Source organism: Pseudonaja textilis, chromosome 3 (assembly GCF_049901715.1).
Source record: "Pseudonaja textilis isolate UNSWEBS1 chromosome 3, rPseTex1.2, whole genome shotgun sequence".
In the NCBI taxonomy this organism is placed as follows: domain Eukaryota; kingdom Metazoa; phylum Chordata; class Lepidosauria; order Squamata; family Elapidae; genus Pseudonaja; species Pseudonaja textilis.
The window spans coordinates 62,860,861-62,874,407 of NC_141992.1; the positions used below are offsets into that span (position 1 = coordinate 62,860,861).

At 35.4% G+C, this 13,547-nt stretch overlaps 1 protein-coding gene across 2 annotated transcripts in view; it reads right to left on the reverse strand.

Moving 5' to 3' along the window:
• Positions 1-13,547, reverse strand: part of USP24 (ubiquitin specific peptidase 24) — an 81,644-nt gene that overhangs the window by 45,328 nt on the left and 22,769 nt on the right. For both annotated transcript variants that reach the window (XM_026707154.2, XM_026707155.2), the window contains exons 12-23: positions 12,757-12,860; positions 11,639-11,746; positions 11,036-11,131; positions 10,731-10,892; positions 8,333-8,440; positions 7,387-7,536; positions 6,884-7,015; positions 6,393-6,504; positions 5,724-5,800; positions 4,808-4,948; positions 3,108-3,161; positions 862-977 (exon numbers count right to left, since the gene is read on the reverse strand). In XM_026707154.2, the coding sequence (XP_026562939.2) occupies positions 862-977; positions 3,108-3,161; positions 4,808-4,948; positions 5,724-5,800; positions 6,393-6,504; positions 6,884-7,015; positions 7,387-7,536; positions 8,333-8,440; positions 10,731-10,892; positions 11,036-11,131; positions 11,639-11,746; positions 12,757-12,860 (1,360 nt within the window). The remainder of the gene's footprint in view (positions 1-861; positions 978-3,107; positions 3,162-4,807; positions 4,949-5,723; positions 5,801-6,392; positions 6,505-6,883; positions 7,016-7,386; positions 7,537-8,332; positions 8,441-10,730; positions 10,893-11,035; positions 11,132-11,638; positions 11,747-12,756; positions 12,861-13,547) is intronic.

A 13,547-nucleotide genomic window follows, 5' to 3' on the forward strand; every position in this document is an offset into this window, starting at 1 on the left:
TAATGTTATTTTATTCACAGAATCTATTTGCCACAGATTCAACTAGCAATAGTTTAAACAGATCTTTGAATTTATGTGATGTGAAAATTTAATGCTATTCCTTCCTTAACTTTATTGCGGTCATTAACCAGCACAAAATGCTATTAGTCACAGTTCTGCAAAACATGTTATCATTCTGGCATTTCACTACCGGATTGCAAAAGAAAACACAGATACAAATGATTACATTATTTGTAATTGTTATATATCTGTAACAAAGAACACAGTGTCCATTTTCTCTGCCCCACAACATTCCTGAACTTTGATCATGTATGTAACTGTCCCCTCCAAGGGCACCTCATCCCTCACCTAATTTTAGAAGTATGATTGGAATCTGTGCCTTCTATGGATTTCTTTAGAAAACAAAACCCACCATTCACATAAGGCAGCAGTCCCCAAAAACTTTTTGGGCACCAGGGACTGGTTCCATGGAGTGAGTTTTTTCGCGGACCAAAGGGGACGCACGTTTCCTGTGGCCCTTCGAATGGTGCTTTGCTTGTTTGTGCAGACTGCTTGCTGGCATGTCAGCATTGGTCCATGAACCGGGGGTTGGGGACCCCTGACGTAAGGTGAGCAACTCCGAAAATAGCACAGATCATAACAGCTCTGTTTGGTCCCTAATTCAGGAAAACTTAAAGAGTATTTTATTCCAGGTTTGGCACAGAACTCCAAGATACACTTTATTTTATTGATTGGGAAACATGAAATTGCCATTTTGAGCTTCAAGCATCTTTTACACACCCACAAGTCATTTCTAAATATTTTGTATGCAAGTCCTGAGAATTGAGAAGGAGTCTATGTATTGTGGAAGTGTAAGCTTACCTGTATGGAGATTGTACTGATGTTGCCACAGTTGGCATTGCAGTAGCTGTCAGCATTTTGGTAGCTCTGGTAACAGCATGGGTCAGCGTTGGACCACCAAGAGCTGAACTGGCTGCCTACAATGGAAAACATTACTGCTGAACTAAACTCAAGGCTATTCAGATAATGGCAACCACTGAGTTTAGTTTAGTTTAGTTTATTGTATTGTCATTGCACCTTGTACAGTGCACATCATGACCATGAAAATAAACACAAACACACATCCTTCACACTCCACACATTGAATCAGAAACCCCCAACACCACACCAACATTGCACTATACAGTAGAATTCAAAAGAGCTACTGCCCTGGGATGGAAGCTGTTTTTCAGCCTATTTGTCCTTGTTTTTATTATTCGGTACTGTATGCCAAATGTTAATAGTTCAAAAAAGGGGTTCCCAGGATGAGATGGATCTTGAGAACGTTTTGAACTTTCTAAAGGCAGCGGGAGCTATAAAGCTCTTCCAAAGAGGGGAGAGGGCAACCAATGATCTTCTGGGCAATGACATTTAACCCTCTGGAGTGCTTTCCTATCTGCCACTGTGCAATTGGCAAACCATACACAGGTGCAGTTAGTTAAGATACTCTCTATGGTGCAGCGGTAGAAGGTCACCAGCAGTTTTTTATTCAGTTGTTGTTTTCTGAGAAACCTCAGGTAGTATAATCTCTGCTGGGACCTTTTGACCAGGGCTGCAGTGTGGGCACCCCAGGTCAGGTCCTCTTTTAGGGTAACACCCAGAAACTTAAAACTGGCCACTTGTTCCACTCCATTGATAAGCAAGGGCTGGATGTCTGATCTGTTCCTTCTATAATCCACTATAAGCTCCTTGGTCTTATTGGTGTTGAGAACCAAGTTATTGTCTCTACACCATGAAAGCAACTGGTCCACCTCAACTCGGTAGCTAGACTCATCCCCTCCGGAGATGAGTTCTATCACTGTTGTATCATCTGCAAATTTAGTAATAGTATTACTAGTGTGAGTGGAAATGCAGTCATGCACATAAAGAGTATAGAGTAAGGGACTCAACACGCAACCCTGTGGTGTACCAGTGTTAAGAATAAGGGCCGAAGAGGTTTGATTACCTAATCTGACCCTCTGTGAGCGGCCAGACAGGAAATCTATAATCCAAAGGCAGATTGAATAAGAAAGGCCAAGGTCCAGAAGTTTAGACTAGTCTATGTGGAAGAATTGTGTTAAATGCAGAACCAAAATCTACAAAAAGCATCCTCACGTAGCCCCCCCGCCCCCCGCTGTTCTAGATGAATCAGAGCAGCATGAAGAGTGATGGCTATAGCATCTTCTGTAGATCTATTTCTTCTGTATGCAAACTGGTATTTATCAAATGTAAGCAGAAGACCAGAAATGTGCTGGCAGACCAATTTCTCAAAGCACTTCATGATGATAGGAGTGAGTGCCACTGGTCTGTAATCGCTGAGGTTATTGAAAGGGAACTTCTTTGGCAGCAGAACAATGGTGGAAGCCTTCAAACAAGATGGAACAGTGGACTGGGATAAAGACCAATTGAAGATCCTGGTAAAAACTCCAGCCAACTGATCAGCACAGTGTTTAAGCACTCGGCCAGAGATGCCATCAGGACTGGCAGCCTTTCTAGGGTCCACAGCCCTCAGAATGCTCTTCATTTCCTGTTCCTCCACAATGAGGTGGGAGCTACAATTGGCTGGTGGTTGTCTACAGTCTTTGTACTAATACACCAGCTTTTGTTCACATAAAGGCTTATACCTCCCCCTTTGCTCTTGCCAGAATCTCTACTCCTGTCCTGCCGGTGAGCTATGTAGCCTTCCAGCTCAACAGCTGCATCTGGAATGAGTGAATGAAGCCAAGTTTCTATGATTAGCAAAACAAAGCAGTTCTTGATTAATTTAGTCTTTGCAATCTGTAGCCTTAATTAATCCATTTTGTTAGTCAGAGTAAAAAATGGTAAAAAATATACTTGGAATTGAAGGCTTGTGAGGCCATATTGGGAAAATAAAAAGGAGATGTAAGTCAATACTTAAACTTTGGTGCCAATGAAGCAAATATTTCATTGACGCTATAATTAACAGTTAAAGCAATTTTGTCCGGAATCCACATTTACAACTCCTCAATTTATTGATATTCAAGAACTTTATGGTGCATTTGATTATGACTTTAGAATTGTACAAGAACAAAATAAAACAAGAAATAAAGAAGAGGTATAACTCTTACTTCTAATCTTGAATAACAATCAGCAATGAATTTCTTATGGAGTGACACAGAATCCTGAAAATAATAAATAAATCAGTTAAATGTATATAGAAAACACAGCATTATGTTTAAATAATTGGTAAATGTAAACATGAGTAAGATTGAGAAAAACAAAAAAACTACTGCTTAATAAACTTGTATTTTTAAATTTTGTGTAATTCAGACCATCCTAAGAATTTGCTAGCATAACAATGAGCAGCAATTTTCAGACGTTTTTCTTTCTTCATGTCCCATTTCTAAACCAATAGTTTATTGTATTTCATTGTGCTACAGAGCATATCAGATTGCTAAATGCCTGTTAATATGTATTTTGCTTATAGTTTACTAGAAATCTTGGCTCAAATTTTCTATTTTGTTCCAAAAACAGCATCCAAAGTAAATTTGTAAGAATAAAATAATTGTAAATGTTAATAGTTAGCCATTATATTTGCGGGCATATTTATGCAACACAATATAAACAATAGCACATATTTCTCTGCTTATTCCTGCTAACTCTTTCTATGAATTCAGAAAACATGCTGTGGATGATTCCATCAACAATATGTTTAGCGTATTTTCCAAGCAATGATTTGAATGACATGCTAAAGAAGACAAAACCATCTGGAGTTTGTCAGCTCACAGGAAGAGCTAGTGAAAATGATCAAAGCAGCATGGACCAGTGAACGCTTGCTCCCAAGCCAAATTCACAGAAATTTACCAATAAAGTATCTGACAAATGCGTGCCTAATCAATGCCTTCTTTCTCCAAACAAACAAACTTTTCAAGAGGAATCCTTAATTATGACTTTCCTTATAACTCAAGAAGCTGAAATAAATACTGGAATAGAGAGTTAATTAAGAACTCTTTTCTCTTGCAACTTTCCTTTTATTGGGACAATCAAGGAAGTCCAAATCTTCTTTAAATTTGTTAATTCCAAAACATTAGAGCAGTGGTAGGCAATATATTGTCCACACCTATACCGTGAACACCTTTTCACAGTATAAGGAATCCAGTGGTGGGATATGAATAACTTAACTGGTTCTCTGGCTGGGTAGGCATGGTCATGTGACTGGATGGGTTACATCACTCATCACACCTAGCCCCGCCTCCTGACCACTTGCCTCAAAGGCAGAGGTAGGATTCAGCCAGTTGGGGCTAAACTCACCACTGGCTGGCTCTGTCCCCATCCATTTTGGGCATGTTTTTGGCTATTTTCAAGCCATTTTTCAGGCCTGAAAACAGCCCCCAAATGGCCAAAAACAGCCCAGAAAATGGCCCCCCAAAACAGCCCAGAAAATAGGCTGAAAAATGAGCATGTCCAGCCAGTGATGGGATTTGCTGCGCCTGAACCAGTGCGAACCAGCAGCAGCCCGCCTCTGAAGGAATTCCCCGATTACATGATTGAAATTTGCAATACCACTTAGATTGAGACAACGTTGAGCCCATCATGATTGGACTCCAGACTGTGGGAAGAGTTAGCCTACAATTGTGCATTTTAACCACTGCTGCCACCCTGAGGCTAGAAAAAGAAATAAGCTACATAATATAGTCTTAACTTTTAGCTCCCTATCTCCCTCTCACAAAACAAACAAAAAATAAAACAGAAAAAAGATAAACCCTGGTCGCATATATGCATCATACAGCTTTATCCATTGTACCTGAAATAAATTCAGAATTATTACCTTTTTCAATCGTGGATTTAAATTAATGTAACTATAGTTTATTATTAACTGGATAGCTTCATTAGCTATTTCTTCATCTGGTGACTCCATTGCAATTTTCCAAATAAAATCCATTCCTATTAATTCCAGTTTTTCTACTTGCTGCAGAAAGAAAAGTCATTACTTGGAGCAGAATATGTTACAGATAACATCAAAATAACCAAATTTTCAAGACTTTTAAACTGACACCTTAAATATGCTGTGGGTTCATTGGTCACACTAAAGCAGTTGAACAAACTAAAAATAACACAAATTCAATCTCAAAAATGAGCAACATTAATATACTATAACCCATGTTTGACTAATCTTTTTTTCTTTTAATTTCTTTTTTAGCTATTCTTCTCCTGTATATCCAAAGACTAAGTTAGCAGCTTTGGAAGGAGGTAAAAATCTAACCAGAAAACCAAAGAAACCACAAACCCACCATGCATTCTGTATATTTACAACAATAGTTTATAGCACACAGTTTTATGAAAGTAAATGCTACAAACTGCAATTTATTCTTTGATACTTATGTTGACTTTATTCTAAGAGAAAATTAGACTACATTATAGTTTAATGTGATATACTAACATAGCAGAGCTATTTTTATTATTTTAAAATAGTTTCTGAGTATAAGTCAACTGCATTCTTGCAACATATACAAATATCAAGCTGAGTAACAGAATTGATAAAATTCAAGTGAACTGACATAAAACTAAACTAGTAATGGATTAAGAGTTTAGATTTGCTGTATTGTTTGGTTTTAAATTTAGGGCAAATCTAACCTCCTAATCCTAAAAGTACCAGCATCTAACCATGATTTTTCACCTGTTTATACTATTTTGTCTGTGAAATGTGAATGGTATACAGTATATGATTATAGAAAGGTGCTTACCAATTGAGTTCCTTGTCGTTTTAAACGATGATCACAAAGATTCACATTTTCAAAAAAGGTCTTAAACAAACCAAAACCTGTTTTTAAAAATGAACGGTGTAAAAGAATCCCACTATTTTTATTTAAGTACACAGCATAAATATTGGCTATATGAAACAGCTGCTTTCAGGCAAACTGACAACAGGTCAATATTGTTTAGATTTAATTGCGCCCCGTGCCCGCACTCCCCTCAAAAACCATTCACTTAGATTGGATTCAGAAAATTACAAAGACAAAAAGGGCTAGGGAATGGAGATCAGTTTCCCACCTCTCCTCTGGAAACACCTATTTTAAGAACTGGGAGACCCTGGTCAATGAGGGCCTGGAAATGAAATATAAGTGCATTCCACTAGAGAAGGTATCTGTCTGGCCAATTTGGATGTCTCCTTTTCCCAGTCTACAGTGCTGCATCCGACATTATCCATGCCCGGAACTCAGAATTATTATTTAGAAAGCAATTGGCAGATAGAGGAGCAACGAGAAAGTACTTCCTACCTACTTGACTCCCTAAGGATTTTTCTGAATCCTGAATGATTTACAGTATCAGAAAATTCACTAGTTTTATCCCAAAATGTCTGACAGACATTCAGGGTTATTCTGAAATCCCCAAAGGCAAAAATACTTACATACCATTCATAGTGATTTCATAGGATTCCAATTTAAGAATTTTTTCTTTAAAAAGCTGCTGCTGCACGTCACTTTCAAGGTCATGCTGTCCTTTTGTAAACCATTCAAAGCACATCTGTGAAAGAAACACATGAGTTCATAACTATTCTTACTTTAAATAGGCAAATACATTGTTGCTTATTTCATGAGCCAGAATTTAGACAGTAAATGCCTATTATTCAAAATAGGTTTTGTGTATGCATAAATAACCAGTAAGGTATATTTATTGATATTTATTCTGCTTAGCTTTATGTTTATCTTATATTTCCTTTAAAAAAAAATACTGTTTCTATTTTCATAACTTGAATCAGCAGGGTATCTATATAGTTGAACTTACAAATGAATAAAACTTGGATGCCGTAATATGGGTAATCAAGAGTAGCTACTGTAGGAACTATTCTGAATAACCTTGCACTGTTACATGCATTGCTTGCCTACCATTTGCAGGATCTCACCTCTCGATCTAGTTCACAAACATCTTGGCCTGTTACAAGGCATTCCCAGATTTCCCGAGCACGATTCCATCCTAAGTAGAGGGTGGCTTCTTGAAGAAAAAATGCCAGAAATTTGAGGTGTGCCTCTAAGTACTAGAAAGAGAAAAATAATATATTTGAGTTTGTATCCTTATGATTTATATTGAATGTTTCCTAGTATGATCTGATTTCTTATTGTACCCTATGACTATAATTAATTGTACCTTATGATTCTTGACTCTTGATGAATGTTTTTTATGTTTTTTTTAGAGCATTTGCACCAGGACAAATTCCTTGTGCGTCCAATCACACTTGGCCAATAAAGAATTCTAATTCTTATTCTAATTCTAATTGAGTTACATTGAATATTTTTAAAAGATTCTTTTACATTATTTAGGTGCTTATAGTTTTCCTTTTTAAGGATCCCATTTGTATTTAAGTCTTTTTTCAATGGTTTCAGCTTTTATAAGCCATTGTTTGCTTACCTCCCGATAGGTGTACCGGCCATCCACCAATGTTCCTCCTGACAGGCCTCCAGTACCTGCTACCAAGGCAGCCAATCTGTGGCAAGCTATTAAGCTTCCTGTTACCAGTTTCACTATCTCAAAGTTTTTCTTCAAGTCTTGAATAATGCTCTTTGACAAAAATATTTTAAAAACTTCTGTTAAATAAGGTGTTATAGTATATACAATAAGGTTTTAAATAAGTTGAAGTTTCCTGTATGCATTTCTGAGCATAAATGTTATAGAGGCATAAGATTATACAGTTACTATCCCCTTCATGCTCCTGGAATAAATTATCAAGTGTTTTAAACATATGTTGAAAATTTTCATTTTTCTTAACCATGAACAAAATATTTTCATTCATTTCTAAAATAAACACATTATATTCATTAAAATTTAATATTGTAAAGTGAACCTTGTTTGATTTAATATTTCAATTTATTGTGATACTAGCACAAATTATTAATAAAAACATAGTCACAAGTTATGTATTTATTTACAACATAAATAATTAGTAAAGTCTTTGCTCTTATCATATGGTTTTACTGCTAGGTGAACTTTTCTTGTTTTTTTTTTAATGTTTAATCTGGATTTAAATTGGATGTTACTTGTTATTTTCATAAACACAAGTCTATAGATGATTAAATTTTTTTCTTTAATCTTTTAGATTTTTAGCTTTTAAATGCTTGTTTTGTCACTGCTAAGTAGGTTGCATAATATCTCTCCAGAAAGAAAATATGTACATTCAAATATTACATACAAATGTTTCTAATCTTGATTTCATTGCTAAGGTCCAACTACCCTTTTTCAAGGTGATAATATGTAACTTGATAAATATATAAAGTAACTGTTTAAGGTTTCCTATTTTTATTTTTTCACCTCCATTACTTTTCTGTGCATGTGTGCATGAAAAATATATAGCACTCACCTTATCTTGCTTTTGGTAGGTTTGTTTAATAAATGAGCGTGTGATCTCATGGAGTTGGCGTAAAGCTGGTACCACCCATACAAACTGTGGATTATTGTGCTGGGATGACTAATAAAAGATATCAACAAGTTAAATATTTAAAATGCATGGATACACAGCACAGATTTTCGTAACTCTGTTTCCTTTCTTAGATTACTTTTACAATTTATAGTTACTTTTCCTAGATTTAAAAGATTTTTTTTTCAAACTTATCTTTTAGAAATCTGTATATGACACTGATGAAATAGCCATAGATACTGAAACTGAGTTGTGGGTCTGGATGAATCTGAAGTGTATTCAAAATAGATGCACCCAGGTGGATGCCTTTAACATACTCTGCCCCAGTTCAAAACTCTGCAAAGTTCTGATCCTGTGCTGCTGTTCTAATATACTATAAATAGCAATTCAGTTACTGTACCAAAAATAAAAGGTTTGCACATTGTTGTAGGATGACAGAAGAGGAGCATGGGATTCAGGGATCAATAGAGGCTATCCAAATGATTTTTATAATCAGATTATAAATAGTACTTAAATTATAGCCAGTCATTTAGTGATCATTCAAAGTTACAATGGACCTTCCAAAAGGAACTTGTGACTCTGATTCAAAGTTCTGATGGCCCCCTCCTCCCATATTTTGGGTGCTAAGCAACTGGCCTGCCTTTATGGCCATTTGCAGTGCCTCACAGTCATGTGACAATTTATGAAGGTTTTTTTTTTTTTTTGACCGAATCCAATATTTATTTCTGGTTTCTGACAAAAAGCACCCATTACGGGCAATAACTAGTTTAATGGCCATGGTGTTCACTTAATGAATGCGACAAAAGTTTAAAATGAGGTCAGTCACATGATGATCCACTTAATGACAGGCATGACTTTAATCTGTATGACTCAATTACAGTTTGTAAATAAATGAATTCATTATCCCAATCACTTTTTCTTGCGTGCCCAGCAAAACCCATGGGAAAAGGGCCTTTTGTGCACTGATCGGACTAGGCAAGAATAATGGAAAAGCTCATGGTCATAACTGCAAATGCTAAATTTCATTGGGAATTTGGAATGATGGAGAACAGCAAGCAGAGGAGATTTAAAAAAAATAAAGTATGAGGTGCCAATCAGAATTTATATCATATTAAGACAAAGGGTTGCAATCCCTGGCTTGAAAAAAATCAAGGTTAGAGTCATCAGAAAGGAACGCAGTTTAAAAGAGAATATTATGACATATCCTTAAAGATTAAAATAAATTATAGGAAGACACTGACACTGAGAAAAGAAGTCATTTTTTTCTGAGACTGAGTTGAAACAAAGAGTAACAGCAACAAAGAGCAAATTGGTACTTGCACAGCCTTATACCTGAAATAATTTGCATTGCTTCTGTACAGATGATATACTTTTATGATGGTGTTTCAAAACTGGTTATGCATTGGCTAAATTCAAACTATATTTTTTATTTAGTGAAATATTTATAGATTATACTAAACCTCATGGTGATTATTAACACTACTGAATTAGTGGAGAAATCAGCCAGAATGGCAAAGAAACTAAAGATGCTGGAATATGACCTGGGAGACCCGAGATCAAATCCCAATCCTAACCCTAATGGAAACTGACAAGGTGAATGTTAGCTAGCCACTATCTTTTCACTCAGGTTGAGCAATATTGAGGATGGAATAAAGAAAAACCTCTGTGGGACACCCCTTGAGCTCCCAAGGGAAAGTTGAGATATAAATGTATAAAATAATCATAATTATACTCCCACTAAAAGCAACAGCAACAACAGACATCAGATAGATTACATTATATAAAGAATTAAATTGGGATCTTTTGGACTAACATACTTCACCCAGACTTATATTTCTCTTCCAATCGCTTATTAGTTTATATTTAATGTCTATTTTCTTTCTTTTTTTATACAGAATAGCACTCAAAATAATTAAAATTAATTTATATCAGGAAAAAAACCTAACATTCATTGAACTTATAAACAGGCTGTACAACTTTTCAAAATTGTCTAAACTTGATCTTTAAGCCTTTCACTATAAAATCTAAATTGTTTAAATATAGAAAGTTTAAATTTGCTTAATTCCTGGATTTAGCTGAAAGTTTCTTTATTATAATCCAGTAATTGAACCTTTGACAAAAAACAAAAAAACTCGAAACCAAACCATGAGATTTACTTCACCCAGTCTTTATTCTCTACTGCCTTCAAAAGGTTATTAACTAAGTAGCTAGTTAGTTAAAGGTATTAACTAATTTTTGTAGTTTGTATCATGCTGAATTAAAAAATGTTAGAACTTGTGGTAATAAAGACAATATATCTTAAAATTATGATTTTTGAAGCCAATTCTAAAGACAAACCAACCTTCTTAATATCTTCTATACATTTGATGATATAGCTTCTTTTGACTGCCTCCTTTACTGCATATGCATCACTAAGGATTGTCAAATGCTCCTCCAAAGCCTGCTGAATCAAGCTGCTAGGGAGTGTTGGAAGATGAGCCAAATCCCAGAGAACTTCAAGAACCTAGAAGAATACACACATCACCGTCTGTTGAAGAAATATTTCTTAAATTTATATACTTAGAATTTATCTTGCTTAGAGGTGACTTTAAGGGACTTATAACAATGTAAGCCATGTGCATTCTCTTAAAAAATTGTTCCACGTGCCTTTCCAGTGGTTGCCTCTACACGTGCTTCCCGTCCAATACGTCCTATCAAGCTTAGGAGTTTCTGTCGTACTCTATCACTCTCACACTCCCAACTCTAAAAAAAAAAGGAGGGAAAATAGATAAACACAAAGGTAACTAAAACATATTCTAACACATTTTTTCCAACACTTAATTTAACCGAATATAAATCTGACAGTATATAAAGAAACTGGAAATGAAATGTATGCTTAATTTAATTCCACACATACAAATTTCGTTTTTAAAAACATATAATTTTTTTTTAGAAGGTCTGTAACTGAGCACACTTAACAGTCAAATGTACCTGACCTAAGTAAGAGTATAATATGAGCTACTAAAAGGAGTAGCCTACTTTGAATTGGAAATTTAGAAGGATTTTTATTTACTTTGAAAATTGTATTCAAAAGCCTATTTCTTCTAACAAATTCCATTTAAGAAAAACTTGTCAGACATACAAGTAACATATGATGATTGTTAAAAAGTAAAACTAGTAAAACTCTCATCTGGTCTGTTCTATGGTATAGGATTGTGAGGTTTCCTATTTTTAATTATAAAAACAGAGTTAAACTAAAACAAACCTTACCTTCTGAATAAGGATAAAAAGATGACTTAGCTGATCTGAGCTGAACTTCACAGCAGCTGCTGCAATAATAGTGTGGATGTTCTCTATCACAGTTGATGGTTGTCCTGACTTCAAAGGAATTAGGATTAGGGGAAGAAGGGAGAAAAAGGACATACCAAGTTAAAGAGACCTGGCTACTGCAAATCAGAAGACATTCCTCCTCTCATTGGACAGGATGTATAGACTTTTTATAACCACAGTAGGTTTCCTTTGGGGCCAGGAAGAGGATGAGCTACTGGATTCACAAAGGAGATAACATTTTTTTTTTATAGAATATGTTATCCACTTGCCCACAGAAAGGGGTTCACTCCACCTCTGACAATTTCTGTCTCCTCCCAAGGTATGAAAATTGGAGCCATCCAGACTCAAACCCTTGTAAATTCCAACATTAGCCATGAAATGGTGTCTAAGAGTTCATTAATGTCTGCTTGACATTTGATACACTCCCAGCAGTCCTAAATTGTCTTTTTGCTAATTCTATGCATTGGATTTGCAATCGGTTTCCTCCTGTTTCCAATCTTTGTGAAGGTATTGCATCTTTACTCCTTGACCTACTGTTGCAGCCTGGTCTGAAATATATACAGGCCAATTTCCATGGTGCTATATCTCTAATGTTGCTCAGCCAGCTTTCCATAACATATACCAGATCTATGTACTCATCTCTTGCCATATCAGTTTATATCATCTGCAGAAATAAAATCCTTAAATTCCATGAATAATTACAATTGAGTGAATCACTATTTCTAGCTGAGGTTTTTAGATACTGTCACTGACACATATTGAGTATGTTTCTGTAAGACAAGTGTTCAAATCTTTCAATTTTATTTTAAACAAAAAAGATATGAGTACTAAAAATAAAGGGAAATCTGTATTTATTGGTAAAAGCAATATAGTAGTTTCCCTAATGTACTCTAGATTTGTGTTGTAAAATGCTGGGTTTTTAAAAATTATTTTTCTCACAGAAATTTTTAAAAACAAATCTCATTTCCTGATGCGCAATTATTTCTGAAAAAAACAGATGTGAAAATTCTTTCTAAGCTTTTCAAGAACAGCTAAAAATAACAGCTAAAAATCTTCACCTGTATTCGCCAAATTTTGGTCAATTCATCTAGAGACAGCTTGCTGCCCAATAGCTCAATAATTCCCTTGATACGATCACAATATTGTGCTTGATCTATGTTACCTAGACACAGAAATATACACAATTTAGACAACAGGTGCAATAAAAGAGACCATTAACTTCCTAACATTTTCCCTATCTTATTCAATGCACCATAGCAAATAAACATTTTGTACAAATTCTGTTAAACTCATATTTGAGGATACAGAGCTACCATCTTCAATTGTCCCATGACTGATTATTTATTTTTTAATAGAATGCATTGAAAGTATATACTATAGAAAACAAGCCTCTGTCTGGCATCACACACCTATTTCTTATTAATTCTTTTACAGAAAAGGACAGAACGTTCAGTTCTGTCCCTCACTGATGGCATCAATATTTGACTGTCATATGCCCTGAGGGCCTTGGAATATAAAAACATAAAAAAAACCACCCCCAGCAACAAATGAAAAGAAAGAGTATTCCCTTCTGGCTACTCTCATCCAAGAAGCTTCTTAAGTTCTCAGGTTAGCTTCTTTTCATCCAGGCTTCTTGGATGAGAAGCATAATGTTTTCAAGGAAAAAAACCAAGAAAGTCCAGTTGCCTTTTGGAAAAGCACCTTTGGGAGTACTATTTGAATGATTACACAAAAAGAGGGAGAAATGAAAAGTACCTTAACCGTATGCTCTCAGAAGTAATTTTTCAATTCCAAACATGATTAAACCTTTTAACTGAACGCAGTCAGAATGTCAGTGAAGTTCAGAAGA